Raw genomic sequence first — 20,170 nt, forward strand, 5'->3', positions numbered from 1 at the left:
TTACATTAACCCTGGAATCCTTATTATGGGGGGAACAACAGCCAAAGGTTAAGTTTACAAGTTATTGAATGTCTGAAAACACAGATACATGAATCCAATATGTACCTGCTCCAAGTTGGGTGAAATAGACTTATTCCCGCTTTTTTTCCGTCTATACCAAATCTCTTCTCCAAAAAAGCTGATCTACAATCTCTCACTTTGATCTGCTATTCTTGGCCATTGGCCACGAATGCACCATCTATGGACATGATTGTCTGAACTCTGAAGATCTAGCTAGGTGGTGAATGAATTAAGGCCAAGTTTTTGAATGTCAACAAGTAGAAGAGCACGCACATCCAAAAGCGTTCAAATGCTAGGTGTAGGGCAGAAGTGAACAACAGTGTAACAAATTGAGTCAGCAGATTCTCATATAAGGTTTATTACCACTATTAGTGTGACGTTTTGAGCCTGGTTGCTCTTCCTCAGCTCCCAACCCGTCTTGAGGAAGAGCCATAGGCTAGGGCATTCACGAATAGTGATTTTTAGTATTCGAATTATTCGACCTCAAAGTATTCGAATAGCAGAATATTCGACAGGACTTGCCAAACTGTCAAATATTAAGTAAGCAAGAGGCGACGAACATTGTGAAAATAGCCGATCTGCTATTTTCACAATATTTATCTGCGGAACCGAGTCACAATAAATGTAATACCGACAATTCCAAGTGCTTGTCAGGGTGGGGGTCCCCAGTTCAAATATGTTTATTTTGGGGTTCACGGCCTAAAAAGGTTTGAGAACCCCTGGTATAGAGCATTAACAAATTCATCCACCAGGGGCATTGACAACTCATTCTTATGACTTCCTATCTAGCCAAGCTTTATAAACTATATATTTTTTAAAGAGAAAAAAATATTTGAATATTCTAATATTTGGTGAATGCCCTACCATAGGCTCGAAACATCACATTTAGCAGTGGTAATAATAACCCATTCATCTTTTGGAGCATATTATTTCCAGTGTGTGGACTCCACTGAATGGCAGCGCAGCTCACCAGGTCACAACAGGATGAGAGGCGGTGGCTCTCAGTCAGGGAACACATACCACTGTAGGTCAAGCATCCGCATGTTTGTTTACAACATGTCAACAGCACATGATGTGGCCGACCGAGGCCTGATGGAAAACAGCAGATCTACAAGCTCGCTGCGCGTGGAATCCGTGACGCGCCGTGAGCTTGCAGACCTGCTGTTTTCGTGGTGTGACACCGTCCGGACAACGAATTATGCATGACTGCTCACCGCGCTCAGGCGAGCTGCTTTCAATGGGCTCATTGTGTACTCTGGGTGAGAACGCGGCAGCGCTCGGTCATGGGTTCTATATCCAGCATGATCATGATTGGGTGACGACCGTGCGCATCACCGGTTCCTGGGATAAACAAAACAGAAATTTGTGATGATGATGACCCAGTACTCTAGAACAGCGGTTCTCAACCTTTTCTGGCCGGGACCCCCACAATAATCATATATGGGGACCCCCCCCCCCCCCCCCCCCCCCCCACCCTGACGAGCACTAAGAGTTGAGGCCTAGTTAGATTTTGTTTAATACGGTTCTATTGTGAAAATATCAGATCTACATGATCACAATGACTCGCTTTGCAAGGCATTGTGAGCATGTAGATTGTCTAGTTTCACAATTTCTGCCTCTAATATTTGACAATGTTTTGGCCAATGTTTAACTTTTTTTTTCTTTTTTTTTTTTTTACATTTTAGAGGTATTAAAAAGTCCTTGAATTGTCACTTGAGAAATGTGCATATACAAACTGTACACTTAAACTTTATGTTGGTTTGTTTACTGTTGAGTGAGAAAACAATGTTGCACATTAAGTTAATCATCTGGGGACCCCTGAAAATAATTTGGGTACATGGGTCTTCTAGAACATGGGTCTTCAACAGGGGCCTGGGGACCTCTAGCAGGAGTGGTCCTTGGAGTGTCTACAAGGGGGCTTCCAAATCTTTGTGTGATTGGAACGTAAACCCTAGAATCCCTGTTCTGAGGAACATTAGCCGAAAATAGACGATCTCCCTGAGAACTCACGCCTGGCGAGGTGTTGAGTGACCCAAAGAGGTTTGGGATAGTAGAGGGGAAAAAAGAGCTGACCAACCAAAGGTCAAGTTCGCTTAGTATTGAGAGTTTAAGTTGTTAAAGGACAACTTTGTTTTTTTACAACAAGGATTCGTATTTTAGATTGTAATTCGAGAAAAGAAAAGATGAGCGTTAAAATGTTTTCATTTTTACTGCTTTCTGTTGTTTTAGCGATTTTAGTATTTTGATTTCTGTGGGTGGGGGCATGCGTACAAGTGGCTAAATATGTATTTTTAGACACAATAAGCCGGCAATGTCTTTGTTATTATTTACACCAACCCCCATAAGTCACATCTGCCCATGAAAGATTGAGGTGCATCTTGGGAATGGGCTTATTGTGTCTAAAAAGACATATTTAGCCACTTGCATGCATGCCACCAACCTGGGGGCATGCATGCAAATCAAAATCGTTAAAATCACTAAACGATAGAAAGTAAATTAAAACATTTTAACACATCTTTTGTTTTCTCTAATGACTATCTACAATATGAACCCTTGTTGTAAAAAAACTAAGTTGTCCTTTAAAGGTCTGAAATGGAGTTTACGGTCCTGGTTGGACTTGTGAAGCTTCTTCTGTAATCTATAGTGAATAACAGTGAAGTTCCTTTTCTCTGTCTCTCAGTAACATGGCCATCATTTCTCCTCTTTTCTCTGTCTGCAGATGGTTCCCTCCCCAAAGAGCCAAAAGGAGATGTGTTGGGTCAGATAGCAGGTAACACAAGTACACACACACACACACACACACACACACACACACACACACACACACACACACACACACACACACACACACAAAACCACTCGTACACAGATGTGCACATGTACACACAAACACACCGACTTGTCCTTAGCAGGTAATCTGTATGCAGCGTACAACACAATGACCTCACCTCACAAATTAATTCCATTACATTTTCTTGAGCAAATGAGACAAGGCATCACGGAATCTCATTTCACCACAGTTTGATTGGTTTTCATTATTATTTCGATATGACTCTTTTAAAAATACACATTTGACAGGAGCAGGTAGTCTAATGGTTTTATTTTCCGGCAGTACGGTATTTTAATTTAAACTTCTTGCACATCAAAGAATTACAGGTCACACACTGTGGTACCCCGTGTTACGACAGAAACACCTCTAGACAGGTTTTGATTTAGTCAATATTGGAAAATGGGTGTTTTAAGTTAATCGGCACATTTAACCCATTTCGAATGGGTACACATTATTGTGTATAATTATTTTATGCTTTAACTATTGAAAAATTGCAGATATACAAGCTCACAGCGCGGCACCGAGTGCCGCGCTGCGAGCTTGTAGATCTGCTATTTTAGAAAATCGTGACAATTTGAATTTTGACCCGATTCTATAAGTGTCTTTTGAATCCTTCTAAGACTTTTTGAAAAACCTATGTTTCTATGTCAGCAATCTGGCCAGCCATCGTCAAAGAAAAGGTCCTTTTCACTTTAACTGGAGCTCAGTTAGTCTCTTCTTGAGAGACTACTATGTCAGTGGTTCTCAAACCATTTCATGTGAAAGACCCCCAAAATACTTTGAAAATACATATATTCAAACATTTGCACACATTTTCACGACTTTTTCAAAAATAGCAGATCTACAAGCTCGCAGTGAGCTTGTATATCTGCTATTTTTCACTGGTTAAAGCATTCAATAACTAGAAACAGTGCTCTTCCGAGCACAGGTCTCCACCAGGCTGTGCATCCTGGTGGTGCTACTGTATAATAGGCCAATGTAAAAAGGGTGGCATATGTTCTTCACCTTAGATCTTTCATGGCAATCGGACGCTGCATGCATGATTTGAAGCATTGTGCTCCAAAAATGTGTTTTGCTAAAGTCTACCTGCTGGTGGCGCTATAACAGGCCAATGTGAAAAAGGTAGCATTTGTTCCTTGACCTAGTGGGAATATGTGTGGCAAATTTCACGGTAATCGCAAGCTGCGTTGATGATTTGAGGCATTTTGTTCAAAAACGGAGCAATCCTGCAAACTTTGGAAGCCAATATTAGCCAATCAGGATGGAATATGAAATATCAGACGGATCGGACTTGATCACGTGACTATAGAGATACTGTGTACCGATTTGCGTGATTTTTGGATAAAATCTCAAGGAGTAATATTCAAAAATGTGTTTTACATGAGTCGGCCCAAAGGTGGCGCTATAAAAGGCTGATGTGAGAAATGCAGGGCAAAGGTTTATCCTTAGCCTCTAGGGAGTGTGCTTACAATGTTTGAAACTGATCGGTGGAGTTATAGGTAAAACCACAAATCGGCCTGTTATAGCGCCACCATGAGGCTGATTTCAAAAATTTTAAGTGGCATTTCTTCCTCGACCTAGTGGGAACGTGTGTGCGCAATTTCATGATAATTGCACTTTGCGTTTGGGATTTGAGGCATTTTGTTCAAAACGGCTCAATCCTACACATTTTGGAAGCCAATCTTAGCCAATCAGGATGGAATATGCAAAATTGGACAGATCCGTGTCGATCACATGACTGTCGAGATACTGCCTACCGATTTGTAGGATTTTTGGACAAAATCTGTAAGAGTAGTGCACAGAAATGTGTTTTGCAAACATCGGCAACTAGGTGGCGCTTGAAAAGGCCTATTTGAAAAATTTAGGGCAGAGGTTCTAGATTGGCATCCAGGGAATGTGTGTGCTCACTTTGGCAGCGCCCGGGCCAACGGCGACTGAGATTTGGTGCACACAAACTGCGAGGACGCACGGACGCACGGACGGACGGAAGCACGGACGGACGAAGGGGAAAACATACTCTCCCCCATGCCTTCGGCTGGTGGAGACAATTAACTAAATGGGTTAATATTCTGATAAGATCATAATGTCACATAGTATACCAAGTGTGATATGCAAATGAACACACAGGCTCTAATTTCAGCGTTCCCGTGCACAGTGGGTGATAATCAGCTGTGATCCGTCACACACTGTGACGTCTCCCTTCCTCAACAACTCTTTCATTCTTCATGTTCTCCATCTCCTCTGATCCATACGTCATGCTCTGCATCTTCCCAAGCCCCCATTGGCTACCTGTGTCTAAGCACCTGTCTCCCTAGCGACGCCAGCCTCACAGTGATGTTCTCTTCTCTTCTCTTCTCTTCTCTTCTCTTCTCTTCTCTTCTCTTCTCTTCTCTTCTCTTCTCTTCTCTTCTTCACCACAGTGAATGAAACACAGTTGAAAACTGTTTGCCTCAGCCGTCAGCAACATCTGAGTGTGATTAGGCACCTTGTTAAATAGAGAGGCAATCAGGCCGTGACCACGCCCTTCCATGACATCATCATTTGATTAAATCATTAAATAAGCAACAATGCTCAAATGGCTCTTACACTTTTCTTCTCTGAAAATTGATACTTTAAAAAAAAATTAGATTTACTTTATGATAGATTAAATCAATGTGTTTGATTTCTCTCCTCAAACATCTCCAATCTATTACATGACACTTTACCAGTAAGACTCCCTAATCGGGAGATAAGCGACCATCATATCGCGTACACAAACTTTAGGAAGGCATTCGTAGCCAATCAGGAGGGAATATGGGAATTGTGACAGATCCATGTTGATGACATGACTTTAACGATACTTTGTACCGCTTTGCGTGATTTTAGGGCAAAACCTGTTGGAGCAGTGTCCAAAAATGTGTTTAGCGAAAATCGGCCTGATGGTGGCTCTAGAAGGTGCTAGAAGAGGGCCATGTGAGAAATCAGGGGCGATTTGCCATCCAAGGAGTGTGTGTGCAAAGTTTGGCATGGATCGGGGCAACGGTGGCAGAGATAAGAGTAGGGGCAAAAGTGTGATGTGGCGTGTGATGGACAGACGGACGGACGGACGGACGGACAGACAGCCGGTGGAGCTTTTCATAGTAACTTGCGACGCAATTAGAGCTCAACTGATATACCGGTCGACCTCTTTCAACAGTGAACATTTTCAAAAGTTTGCAGTAATGTTCGAAAATATCAATTCGGTGGAGCAAAAGAGATTTAATTTTTTGGGGAATAATATTGAATACAATTTTACAATTTACAATTTAGGCATTTAGCCGACGCTCTTAATCCAGAGCGACTTACAATAAACAAGTAATACATCAATACAATAAGCAAGGTAATACATCAATACAGCAACAACAATACAACAAATGCATAGAATAATTGGTTAAATAAAATACATTCTAGTTAAATGGGATAGGCGTCGGTCGGGCTCTTCACTTGTACTGCATTGAACTTTTTCTATATCATGCTCTCTTGCTCCAGTGAGCCAGTGGTGTATTCTCTTTCCCCTAGCTAGTTTGTATTTGTCACACAAAGCAGACCACTAGGCCATCATCCGCTGCACCGCCTCCATTCATGGTCACTGTTCCACTAGTCTTGTGTGTCAGTGTTGTTTCGAGGAAGTGTCCTGCTCTCTGCATGGCCACCTTGTGCCGACCGGCGGTGACAGCTTCCTGTTTGAGAGAGGCTCCCTGGGTGGGGTCCGGGTGGAATTAAACCAGGCCATCTGCTGGCCTGACCTCCACTGACACAGGTCTGAGTGGGTGCTTAGAGAGTAGGAGTGTGTGGGGTGGGTGGGGGGGGGGGGATATGATGTTATGTAATGATGCTAATGCCGTCGGACGTCGACAGATGTGATGAGAAGTGCTTTTAGTAAAAGAGCTGTGTGTGTGTGTGTGTGTGTGTGTGTGTGTGTGTGTGTGTGTGTGTGTGTGTGTGTGTGTGTGTGTGTGTGTGTGTGTGTGTGTGTGTGTGTGTGTGTGTGTGTGTGTGTGTGTGTGTGTGTGTGTGTGTGTGTGTGTGTGTGTGTGCGCGCGCTGGGGGAGTTATCCTCGTCTTTCACTCTTTCAGCCTCCCCTCCTCTGCCCTTAACTCTGGCTTCCATCGCTCTTTTCTTGTTCTATCCATCTCAAATATCCCCATTGTTTAGTTCAGTGGCTCTCAAACATTTCCATGTCAAGGATTTGGCCTTGACAGGAAAATGTGTTTGTCCACAATCGCCCCCATTTGAACAGGGGACCCTATAAGAGAAGATTGTGTTATCTGTCAACACCTGAATAGCCGAGAAGCTTAAGTGATTAAACTATTACTCAATTTAGCAGGGGACCCCAGTCACCCATGGAACCCCTCGAGGACCAACGAAGGACCCCTGGGGGTCCTCCGAACACCCCACTTTGAGATCCAGTGGTTTAGTAAGACTGAGATCAGGTGGCAGCGAGAAAGCCGAGCGAATTAGCACATGGCCTGGAAACATGTTATGCTTTAACCATTGAAATAGCAGATATACAAGCTCACAGCGTGGCACCACTGCGAGCTTGTAGATCTGCTATTTTTCTTTTAATCGTGAGAATGTGCGCGAATCTTTGAATGTATCATTTTCAAAGCAAACCTTTGTAACTAAAATCTTTGCTACTGGGGTCCCTGGAACGACATATTTTGAGATGGGGGGAGGGTCTGCGGCCAAACACCTATAATTTTGGGGGTCTTGACATGAAAAAGTTTTACTTTGAGAACCACTGATGATAGAAACATGAGTTAAAAAAAAAGAAAAAAAAAACTTTGGAAGACATTTATAGAATCGAGTCAGTATGTATATATATATATATGTATTCAAAGACTTGCGTAAATTGTCCAAGATTTTTCAAAAATAGCAAATCTATTTAATCTAATCTCGCCGCACGGAACCCCAGTGGTTTAATTTAAGACTGAGATCAGGTGGCAGCGAGAGAAGGAGCACTTGGCCTTAAATTCTCTTTCTCTCTCTCTCGCTCACTCCCCCCTCTCTCTCTCTCTCTGTCTGTCTGTCTCCCCTGCTGTGTTTGTGTCGCCGGGGTAACCCTGGCCCGCTTTCCCACTCCGTTACTCTACCCTGCTATTAGAGGTCTGGACGGATGGAGAGAACCAGAACAAGGAGGGGGGTTAGAGAGAGGGCTCTCTCTCTGTTCTAGGGATGGGACGATATGAACATTTCATATCACGATTATTGTCACGAAAGAAATCACGATTTACGACATTATCGCGATAATCAAAATCCATCATCCTGTGGGTGGGGGGGACATTTGCCAAAAAAATAGCAGATCTACAAGCTCACAACGCATCGCTTTGCGCCGCGTTGTGAGCTTGTAGATCGGCTATTTTTTGGCAAAGACATAGAGTGAAAAAAAGACTGTATCATATATTATAAGTACCTTTTACCAATTATAGAGGGTTTAAATGGTACCGGATATGCAGCTTGGCAAATGAAAGGTGAATTGATCCCAGTGCATGACGGAGGACGATATCACGATAAATTAAATCTCCACTATAAGATTATCGTGAGCGTTCTTTATCACGATAAACGATAATATCGCTTATCGTCCCATCCCTACTCTGTTCCTCTCTCTCTCACTCTAGGACAGAGAGAGAATGGGTCAGAAAACCCAGAATAGAACAACACACAGTCTGTGCCGTTTTTAACCACTTGAACCCCAGCAGCATCCATGATCTAGGGGCGAACATGCTCCAGAAATAGCAGATAGAGTGTTGTGAACGTCTAGATCGGCTATTTTGGACGTTGAGATTTGGTGTAGAAGAGAGAGACTTGGTCTAGAAAACAAAGTACAGAGCCAACCGGGGTCCAGTTTACTGAAAGTCTACAGGGTGTGAGTGGTTAAGTGTTTGTGCTGTCGGCTCAGCGTTTAAGACACTGATCATGTTTTCACAGATCATGCCTGAATTCTCTGTGTACCGCAAACAGTGTGGTTGTGATCACATGTACTTTGTTGTTAAATCGTTTTACTGTGTGTGTGTGTGTGTGTGTGTGTGTGTGTGTGTGTGTGTGTGTGTGTGTGTGTGTGTGTGTGTGTGTGTGTGTGTGTGTGTGTGTGTGTGTGTGTGTGTGTGTGTGTGTGTGTGTGTGTGTGTGTGTGTGTGTGTGTGTGTGTGTGTGCGCGCGCAAGAATGCCTATTGTACCATATGTGTGACTCTGCACAGTCGTGCATGTGTATGTATGCCTGTGTGTGGGTGTACTGTATGTGTGTGTGTATATGCAAGGGAAGCATGCATATTGTATGTGTCTGCGCTCATGTCCATGCGTGAGTCCCTGAGTGTTTGCTTGCGTGCGTGCGTGTGTGTGTGTGTGTGTGTGTGTGTGTGTGTGTGTGTGTTGGGCGTCTCTGGTGCCAGCTGTACCCACAGTGTGGGCATTGTTAAATCATCCACAGCTGTGTCTGATCAGGCTTGGCCAACGGCCAATAAAGAGCCAGCCCTGTGTTTCAGCGGCCAGTAGAACGGCTCCGTCTGGGACCTGCAGCCACACGGAACGAGTGGACCAGGGCCGCGGAGGGAGGCGGTACCAGAAACACCAAGTGAAGTAGGCTAAAGCTTCATTTAAAAATGAACAGATCTACACGCCAACAAGCGTGTAGATCAGTTATTTTGTGGCAAGCGACACCCTTGTGCGATGGCTTAAGAATTATAACGGGGAACAGAGGATCAGGCGGCACTGACAGACGAGAGAGAGAAAGACGGGGTGTTATTGGGGCGAGAGAGAGCATCGTCTTGGTAAATAATTACAAGCCACAAGCTGGTTGATTAAGCAGCAGGGAGGATAAGACGGCGTTTCAGTCTCTGGAGGAAAACAAAGGCGAGGGAGAGAGAGAAAGGAGGATTACAATGGAGGGATTGAAGGGATGGAACGAAGGAGGGAGAGACGATGGAGGGAGGGAAAGGGAAAGAATGAAGAGAGAGACACGAAAAGGAGAGAGAGAGAAATGCAGTTTGAGTGCTGGAGATGAGCATCCGGATGCAGCACTGCAGAGTCCTCCTGAGTGCAAGGACGGGTTAAATTGAAAGTGAAATCGAGTTAAATTAAAGCTGCACACCGTAATGTTCGTGTCCTAGCAAGAATTCTACCCCAGGTCGTCTCCCAGCGCTAAGGCAAGAGGCCAGCCCCACTTTGACAAGAGTAGGGAGACCACCTCCGACCACTGCAGATGTGCTAGTTATGTTAACACATGTCTGTGTTTATGTCTGTACTAGAGGATGACATTTTATTCCCGTTCCCGTGCGTCCCGTGGGTCCCGCGGGATTCCCGTGGGACAGGAGTCAAATTTGTATTGATGCCAGGATCGGGACGGGACAGGATTGAAAATCAACAGGAGTGGGCAGGAGCAGGAATCATCCCAGACCAGTTCGTCAAATCGCAGAAATAAATTGCACAGGAAAGTGAGGTCTTTGAACTGCGAACATTATAAGATTATACATTATATAATAATAAACATGATATCAAATATAATATGGATCAAAATAGAAAAACATCTGCGCGATTTAATTTTTTTATATTTTTTTCGGGAGCGGGATGTGAACGGGAGTGATTTTGACCAGGAGCGGGATGGGACCAGGAGTCATTTTACAGGAGTGGGACAGGATGGGATTTTTTTCCCCACTCTAGCCCAGGATTGGGATGGGACAGGATTTTTTCTGCGGGAGTGGGACGGGACAGGAGTGAAAATTCATCAAAATGTCATCCTCTAGTCTGTACCATACAGATCGGTTTATTCATTAAAATATGTTCAACACTTGTGTGTGTGTGAGAGAGAGAGATCGGAGTCATACATGTGTGTGTGTATGTTCATGGTATCATCATCATAATCATCATCATAACCATCATGCTCCTCTGCAACAACCTCTCTGTCTCTCTGACATGAGAAAGAAACACACACACACACACACACACACACACACACACACACACACACACACACACACACACACACACACACACACACTTCTGTATTAGTTTTTTGTTCCCATTCTAGTTGTTAAATTGTAGTCCAATCCTGTAGTGTTTATTGCATTGTGTCTTCAGACACAATCGGCAACATTCCACGTGTGTTGGTGTTCCACGTCCGGTATTGCTGGTGTGGCGGGTGGGATGCAGTATTCCCCTCCCTCCCCTCATTATTACTACATGATCGCATAATCATCATAAATAAATAATTTCCATGTTGAAAATGTTTCATACGTTTTTTAACATCTAACAAAATTGTGGAAATGGCAGATCTACAACAAGCTCACAACACAACGTGTGGTGATGCAATGCGTTGTGAGCTTTTTGCAGGCTGGCATTTTCCACTACCATTTGAAAGTATAAAGTTATTAAATATATCAGTAATTTCTTCGTATTTAAGTTACTTGTCATATCTGCCCCTTGAGATTTTTGTTTACAAAGCCTAAAAGCCAAACAGAAATGTGAGCTTTATTTTCCCATGTTCAATGGAAAAGAAAACCAATTCAATCGTTAATCGCAATTATTTGTATGACAATGAATGGTCAGGTAAAACATCATGATAGTGACATGCTGACAGCCCTAGGTTTGTGGAGATGGATCCACTATTACAGTCCCTGACGGGAACAGCAGCCTCAGGGAATGCCGGGCATTCCAACACATCCCCCAGCCAAGCATTCCATACCCGCGGTCAATGTGGGAAGTGACAACTACGCACGCACGCGCACGCACACACACACACACACACACACACACACACACACACACACACACACACACACACACACACACACACACACACAAGCCTCGAGCAGTGCCAAATTTCTTGGTCCGATGCATCCCGATTTTGAAACCACCAATTACCAATGTTTTGACTAAACATTTTCTGATCAATTCGATTTTTTTTGCTTGCGATTAATGTTTATATTTCAGAACGTTTAACTTATAATAAACACAAATTCATACCAATACAATTTTAATCAAGTATATCAATATACAAAATTAAATTCATAATTGAATAGCCGATCTAGCTCACCACTTGGTGAAAGCTTTTGGAAACTTTTGAAAATGTTCTCCAATTATAATGACGTGCCCAAAATAGGAGATGGCAGGTTTTAAAGTGGTTGAGAACTGGGACACATCGGCTTCATAACAAATCAAGTCTGATAATGATGACTGATACATCAGCCAAACCAGAACACTGGTCTGCTTCTAGAAGTGAGAAGTAAACAAACAAACACACACACACACACACACACACACACACACACACACACACACACACACACACACACACACACACACACACACACACACACACACACACACACACACACTCACACGCACACTAGGGATGAGACGATACGCGTTTGATTTTTATCGTGATAAAAAAAAACACTCACGATAATCGCATCGTGGAGATTTAATTTATCGTGATATCGTCCTCCGTCATGCACTGTGATTAATTCACCCTTTATTTGCCGAGTTGCATATCCGGTACCACTTAAACCCTCTATAATTGGTAAAAGGTACTTATAATATACGATTATACGTACTTGACACTGTCTTATTTTTACTCTATCAGATGTCTTTGCCAAAGAAATAGCCGATCTACGAGCTTGTAGATCTGCTATTTTTTTGGGCAAATGTTCCTCCCCAGGATAATGGATTTTGATTATCGTGATAATATGTTAAATCGTGATTTCTTTTGTCACAATAATTGTGATATGACATTTTCATATCGTCCCATCCCTAACGCACATGCACTCGCACTCGCACGCGCGCACACACACACACACACACACACACACACACACACACACACACACACACGGTTTCTGTTGACAACAGCTGGTTGTGGAACCACTGTCTCCAAGTCAGCTGCTATCAGGGACCATTATGAGATTATCCCCGTACGCAACTGGCCTCAAGTGTGTGTGTGTGTGTGTGTGTGTGTGTGTGTGTGTGTGTGTGTGTGTGTGTGTGTGTGTGTGTGTGTGTGTGTGTGTGTGTGTGTGTGTGTGTGTGTGTGTGTGTGTGTGTGTGTGTGTGTGTGTGTGTGTGTGTGTGTGTGTGTGTGTGTGTGTGTGTGTGTGTGTCTTGGCACTGCATACTTGTGCATGTACCGGTATGTATGTGTGGGTGAGTGCAACTGTGCATAGTGCACAGAAACTCTGCACGTATGTGTGCGCATTCATGTGGTATGTAGGCAATGATTCCCCGCCCTCTGTAGTCCATACCACACTCTCCATCTGTCTCACTCCAACCAACTGTTGCATTCTGTCTCCTTCTCCTCTCTCTCTGTATACGCCGCCTCCTTACACGCACACACACACTCTCTACCTCCACCCACGGTTTTGTGAGGTGCTGCTGGGTGGAAGTGTGTGTGTGCGTGCGTGTGGTAAATTGCTTTGTAGTATTATCCCTTGTAATGCCCACTTGACCTCTCGGGACCCTGCTGGTTCGGAAGCCTTTTCATGTCTGGGTGAGTGTTGACTGCAGAGAGACAAAGACAGGCGCACATGCACACGCACACACACATTCATGGTGCAAAGGGTGTCAGCGTGTTGACAGCGAGCACATGACCCCAACACACGGAGGCATGCACACACACACACACACACACACACACACACACTCACACACACACACACACACACACACACACGCACACGCGCACACACACACACACACACACACACACACACACGCGCGTGCACATGCACACACACTCACTCAGTTTTGACCTGTTGTAATCACTGCTATTGTCTAAAGAGACACACATGCAGCTGGGCATGTCAAACACCTTCCATGTGATTTAGAGATATGTTGGACTCTTTCTCTCTGTCAGTCTCTCACTCACCCTCTCTCTCTTTCTCTCTCTCTCTCTCTCTCACACACACGTAGGTTAGCTCCCTTACATGCACAAGGTGTTCTGAGACGCACGCACGCACGCAAGCGCACACACATGCACACACACACACACACACACACACACACACACACACACACACACACACACACACACACACACACACACACACACACACACACACACACACACACACACACTACTGCGGTGCTGTTGGGATCATTCACAGACAAGCGCCCTCTGTGCTTCCATGCCCAAAGAAGGATTTTTTTTTTCTATAATTTTTATCCCACGGTTTTGCTACCTAACCTGTAGTCCTGGTTTCCGCTCTCCCCCTGCCACGCCAGGGGAATTGGGGAGCACCTGGCTGGCTAGGGGGAGGTAGTATAGAAACCAGGACTACTGCATGTTTTTGTGAGGGCATCTACCCTAGGAGACACGGGGAGAACATGCCAACCCCGTCAAATCCAAAGAAGGATTTGACGAACGCTCGCCGTGGCTGTGTCAGCCTTGCGTAAAATGACGAACGCGTTCTTCATAAGCATCAAGTTATTCCTCATATCTGCCCTGTCATTTTTGTTTATAAAGCCTACAAGGCAAAGACATGTTTTGTTTCAATGTTCAATAGACAAAAACAATGACATCTTTAATCGCAATTTATTTGCATATTTAAAATTGTGAAAAAGTAAAATTTCATGATCGTGACAGCATTACCCAACTCTTTCACCCCCGTCCTGTCCCCACCCCACCCCTCTCTCTGGAGGAGGAGGGGGTCGGGGTGAGGTCTTCCCCCAGACCAAAGTCCCCCCCCCCCCCTCATTCCCTCTTAAGCAGCTTCTCTGCCAGAGTGCAGTGTTGGCGTTATCACTGCACATATTGTGGATTATCCCCCTCCCTTCCTCCCACACGCCACCACACACCCACCCCCAGACCCCCTAAACCAGCTCAGCCCTCTCCATGACGAGACCCCTAACCCCTTTTCTGTGCCATGCACCCCTACTTCTCAAAGTGTGACTGTGAGATTAACGGCTCTGAGTGAAGTCTGTTCCGGGTCTTCTTAACCTGAACCTGAGGCCGTTTCTCAATAACTCTAGACGGTTTTGTGAAAAACTTGACATTGACTTGTCAATGTGCACTAAAGAGTAATGCTTCCTCAGCCTCTGTAGCAGATGGAAACGTGAAACGACAAAAGATGCTTTCCCGGATTTAACGGAATAAAGATGTATATAGGTCAGGGGTCTTCAACGTTTTCAGGCCAAGGACCCCTTAGTTGAGAGAGAGACGAAGCAGGGACCCCCAAAACCTGTTAGTAGATTTCATATAGTTTCATCTTTTTACAGCACAATCATCCGTGTATTTTGGAATCATGTCAATGTGTGTTTTCAGAAATTTAACCACTTGAACCGTCAATACTTAATAAGTGAGCTTGTAGATCTGCTATTTTTGGCTAAAGTTCCCTGAATATGGACGCTATAGGGGTTCAAGTGGTTAATATAAAAAAGGAGAAATCTATCACACAAAGATTTGGAGGACCCCCTGTAGTAACTCTGAGGACCCCCTAGGGGTCCCGGAGTCCCTGTTGAAGACCCCTGATATAGGTTATAGGTTACAGCAGGTCTCAATGGGTAAAGCAGCAGGAGGTGGCGATCGGCTGGCGTTTAGCGTCCCAGCGCAGATTGACAGACGGCGCCACGTCATCCACTCGTGTCATGTGGAAATGTCAGCATCAGGGTTTTTTTTCCATAAAGAGGTGCGGAAAGTGTCAAGATGATGGAAGGAGGGGGGAGGTGGGGGGGAAGCTGGGACGTCTGGTGGTTGCTTGGAATAACTCGTTTTGGAATATAGCAGGATTTAGCTTTGGCTACAGTGTTCCTGGAGCTGCAGGCTGGGTCCCTGTGCCACGCTGGCTGTCTCGTGTTCCCCCCGAGGGCTGCTACTGTATTATGGTGGCAAATGGACTGCCTTTCCCATCAGCAATCATCCTCGACCAACTTTTGTCGAGACGGAGCTGTCCCGTTAAGAAGACATCCCAGACAACCAATGAGTGGCGGTTTGCCTCGGACTCCGCTCTCCTATGGCTTGACAGGTGCTATAGCCTCGTTCTAGTTGGTCACTGGAAGCTGGGGGTGTTTTCCATAAATTATCAAATTGAACTTCAAAATGTCTAAAAATGTAAATATGCATCTGACACCTATCCTTCTTCAGTGCAAAATTAGGAGTTGGCATACAGGTGGCACTTATTCCCCAGTCAGGTGAGGGTATGAGATTTCGAGTGACTGTTAGCATCATGTGTTTTTTTGAGTGATGTCAAAATGCCCCGGGGTAACTCTGACTGAGTGAATCCCACACTTGTCACCCGAGTTTCAAAGTTGGATGGTACACACAGTGATTAAATGGTAGGATGTGAGGCCAAAAAGGACGACCTCAGAATTAGCTTTTCTCTCTCTCTCTCTGTCTCTGTTTGCTGTGATGTGAAGGCTTTGGACAGGTGGAATTGAATTTGCAAGAATCTGAAAGACAAGGTCAGGAACACATCCAGAGAGATTATGATTAGATTGTTCCTCCACCCAGATCACCCCGTCTCTCTCCTCTGTCTCTGTCCGTCTTTGTCTTTACTTTTGGTCTCTACATCAGGGGTTTTCAAAGTGGGTGCCGCGAGATCATTTGATAATATTTGGAATTTATTTGGCCACTTGGACACAAAAATATTTTGTATCATTTTAAACTTGAAGTACAAAGTTATTTTCAGTCAGTTCTAACCAAAATGGCTATTATCTCAGCGTTGTCTTCGCATCATAGTGACAAAAATATCGTCACTGTCGGGCAGAAACCTCGTATCTCCAAGTTTGAAATGTGTACGTCTTTTGGTAAAGCAAAGCCCTGCTTCATCATACAAGACTGTCGCACAAAACTAGTGAAAACAGCCGAACGGTTTTGGACATAAAAGGTTTCCACCCGACAACAACGAAATATAACTCATGTAAATGGCCCACTGGCTTGTCACTTGTCATGATCTGAAATGGCAAATCTTTGAGTAGCAGCAGCGCTATAGAGAGATCTCTCTCTCTATAGCGCGCAATGAGGGCCTCTCCAACTCTTTTCCCCGGGCTGAATCAGGGGCCCAGCACGTCCCTGCTCTCTTCTGTCTCTGTCCGTCTTTGTCTTTACTTTTGGTCTCTACATCTCTCTCTTTCTCTTTCCCTATAACTCCCCCACCCCTCTTTCTCACTGTCTTTCTCTCTTTGTCTCTCTCTCCCTCTCACGCAAGCTGTCTGTCTCTATCCTGCTCCCCCTCACTGTCTCTTTCTGTCTCTCTCACTTGCATTTTGTTTCTGTCATCCTCTACTGCAGTGGTTCTCAACCTTGTCAGGCCCGAGACCCCCAAAATAATCATATTTGAACTTGTGTCATACATTTTGTATGACACGGTTCTATTATGAAAATAGCTATTTTCACAATTTCTGCCTCTAAAATTTTACAATTTGGCCAATGTTTAAATTGTCATTTTAAAAATGTGCAGATATACTCTATACACTTAAACTTAATGTTGGTTTGTTTACTTTTGAGTGAGAAAACAATGTTTCACATTAAGCTAATCATCTAGGGACCCCCCTGGGGGACCCGACCCACAGGTTGAGAACTACTGCTCTACCGTTCTACCCCCCCCCCCCCCCCCCCCTCTCTCTGTGTCTGGTTATGGCAGGATTGCATCAGTGTCTGCAGCAGCGGTCTCTCTGTTTCTCTCATCCATCCTTCCGTCCGTCCGTCCGTCTAATGCGTCTATCCTCCTGTCATCTCTCCCTGGCTTCCATAAATCCTTCATTCTGTTTCTCCCACTGTGGTGTGTCATCCCTGCTCTCATCAACATCATCGGACGTGTGTGTGTGTGTGTGTGTGTGTGTGTGTGTGTGTGTGTGTGTGTGTGTGTGTGTGTGTGTGTGTGTGTGTGTGTGTGTGTGTGTGTGTGTGTGTGTGTGTGTGTGTGTGTGTGTGTGTGTGTGTGTGTGTGTGTGTGTGTGTGTGTGTGTGTGTGTGTCTCTAGGGCTGTCACAATCATTACATAATCGTCTAATCGCGATTAGTAAATATTTTGTCATAATCGTGAATGTTGAAAAATGTTCATACATTTACAAACATTTTCAGAAATAGTGGAAATAGCAGATCTACAAGCTCACAACGGATGCGACGCGTTGTGAGCTTGTAGATCGGCTATTTCCACTATCAATGTTCTTTTTTAAGTATAAAGTTGTCAAATATGTCAGTAATTTCTTTGTATATTTAGGTTATGTGTCATATCTACCATGTGCAACTTCAAAGCCTAAAAGCCAAACAGAAATGTAATTGTCAACAACAAAAACACAATTTAATCGTTAATCACAATTATTTGAGTGACAATTAATCGTCACGTAAATTGTCATAATCTTGACAGCCCTACGTGTGTCTCATTCTCTCTGTGCTTCGATTCCAGCTCTGTTCTCTGACCTGGCTGCTCTATATATAGCTGGCCCTGTGCTGTGTGGAGCTGCTGGGTTGTACCACTTTCAGTTCTCCCACAACACCGTACAGCCAGGGGAGAGGTGTGTGTGTGTGTGTGTGTGACGGAGTGTGACTGTGTGCGTGAGAGAGTGAATGTTTGTTTTTGTGGGTGTCTCCAATCATAATCGCCATTAAAAAACTGTCCAGTCAGAATCGATGTTAACCACTTTGCACGTGGATTCCTTGTTTTGGGCATGTCATTTCTGGCGAAAATGCTCAACGGTTTCTTTCAGATCTACGAGCTCGTATATTGAGTATTTTCATTATTTGTCATACGACAAAGTATGAGTATATAGGGCTTAAGTGGTTAAAATGAGTGTGCTTGTGTGGTTAAATTGAGTGTGTTTGTGTGTACACTGGTGTGTACACTGGTGTGTACACTGGTGTGATGTTGCGTACGTACATGTGTCAGTTTGTGTGCGTCAGCTCTCACACGTGTGATTGCTCAGTGCTACTAGGTTCATACAGTGATATTACAGAGCTACGTGTTAATCTGCATTAATCCCAGCGGACGTTTGGAGATTAGCAGCAAAGAAAGGCGTTTACATGACACCATTACAGCAGAATTTATAGAGCTTCATCCCCATGTGCGTGTCTGTTTCTCTCTAATGCAGTGACACCGTGATTAGCCCCCAGAGTAATCAGAGGGACCCTTGAACCGCAAAGCCACACACCATTGTTACGTTAAAGCTGCAATCTGGAAACTATTTTAAGTACGTTATTTTAACCAATCTGTGTCCAGAGTATTTTAACCCCTTTAGGCCTAGAATTATTGAATGCTTTAACTATTGAAAAATAGCAGATATACAAGCTCACAGCGCGGCACCGAGTGCCGCGCTGCGAGCTTGTAGATCTGCTATTTTGGAAAGAAAAATCACGATTTTTTTTTGCAAGTCTATGAATATATCTATTTAAAAGCGAAAATTTGTAACTCAAATATTTGCTTCTGGGGATCCCTGGAACAACATATTTTGAGATGGGAGTCCGTGGCCAAATACCTGCAATTTTGGGGGTCCTTGACAAGAAAAGGTTTTATAACCACTGATTTAAAGGAAGGATCTAGAAGTCGGGTCAAAGATCGGGTCAAAGATATTCAAAGACTTGCACATATTTTCACGATTAAAAAAAAATTGCAGATCTACAAGCTTGCAGCGCGGCACTCGTGCTGTGAGCTTGTATATCTGCTATTTTTCAATAGTTAAGGCATAAAATAATGGTTGAAGTGGTTAAAATCTAACGTTAATACAATATGAAACGGCACATCTGAAGTGGTTGAGGTGGTCTCCATACTCTTCCGTTGGGAAGTTTTGATCCGGGTGTCGAGTAAGACACTTACTGGCTGACAAGTAGTACTGCCGAAAGCTCAGAAGTGCAATATCTATCCTGGTAAAGCGGGATATGAAAGGATTGAAGGATTTACACTGTCTGTCTTGCATCCATATGTGCTTCTTTCTTCATGTGTTCATGACAGGCTAGGATTATTTAGGTCACTGTTTCTCAACCATGTGGGTTTATTGTAAGTGGGCCCCCAAATATTTGGCAGATTAATGATAATATTAGATCATATTTAAAGTACCGGTACTATATTTATACTAAGGGAATCTTTCTCCAAAATAGTCAATTACCGCATGCCATCTAGCTCAACGAGTCAACGACCCAATTAGCGCAGAAGTCCTGCAGCTGGTGCTGTTCTGACTGGACTCGCTGACATGACCACTGAACAGCTCCACTATCCTGACATTAAACCATTATGGTATTGCATTATGATTAAGCCTTCTGCTTTCCCCTTGAACCTCAAAATAATGGATTACTTCTTCAAAATGCGGACTGGATAAGAGGCAGCAACAGTAGGTAATAAGT

General features: G+C 44.0%; 1 protein-coding gene across 7 annotated transcripts in view; it reads left to right on the forward strand.

The window, feature by feature from the left end:
* Positions 1 to 20,170, forward strand: part of trioa (trio Rho guanine nucleotide exchange factor a) — a 142,114-nt gene that overhangs the window by 18,974 nt on the left and 102,970 nt on the right. For all 7 annotated transcript variants that reach the window (XM_080735759.1, XM_080735760.1, XM_080735761.1 and 4 more), the window contains exon 2: positions 2,780 to 2,830. In XM_080735759.1, the coding sequence (XP_080591885.1) occupies positions 2,780 to 2,830 (51 nt within the window). The remainder of the gene's footprint in view (positions 1 to 2,779; positions 2,831 to 20,170) is intronic.

This window comes from Nannobrachium achirus, assembly GCF_963921795.1.
Source record: "Nannobrachium achirus genome assembly, chromosome: 10".
NCBI classification, from domain to species: Eukaryota; Metazoa; Chordata; class Actinopteri; order Myctophiformes; family Myctophidae; genus Nannobrachium; species Nannobrachium achirus.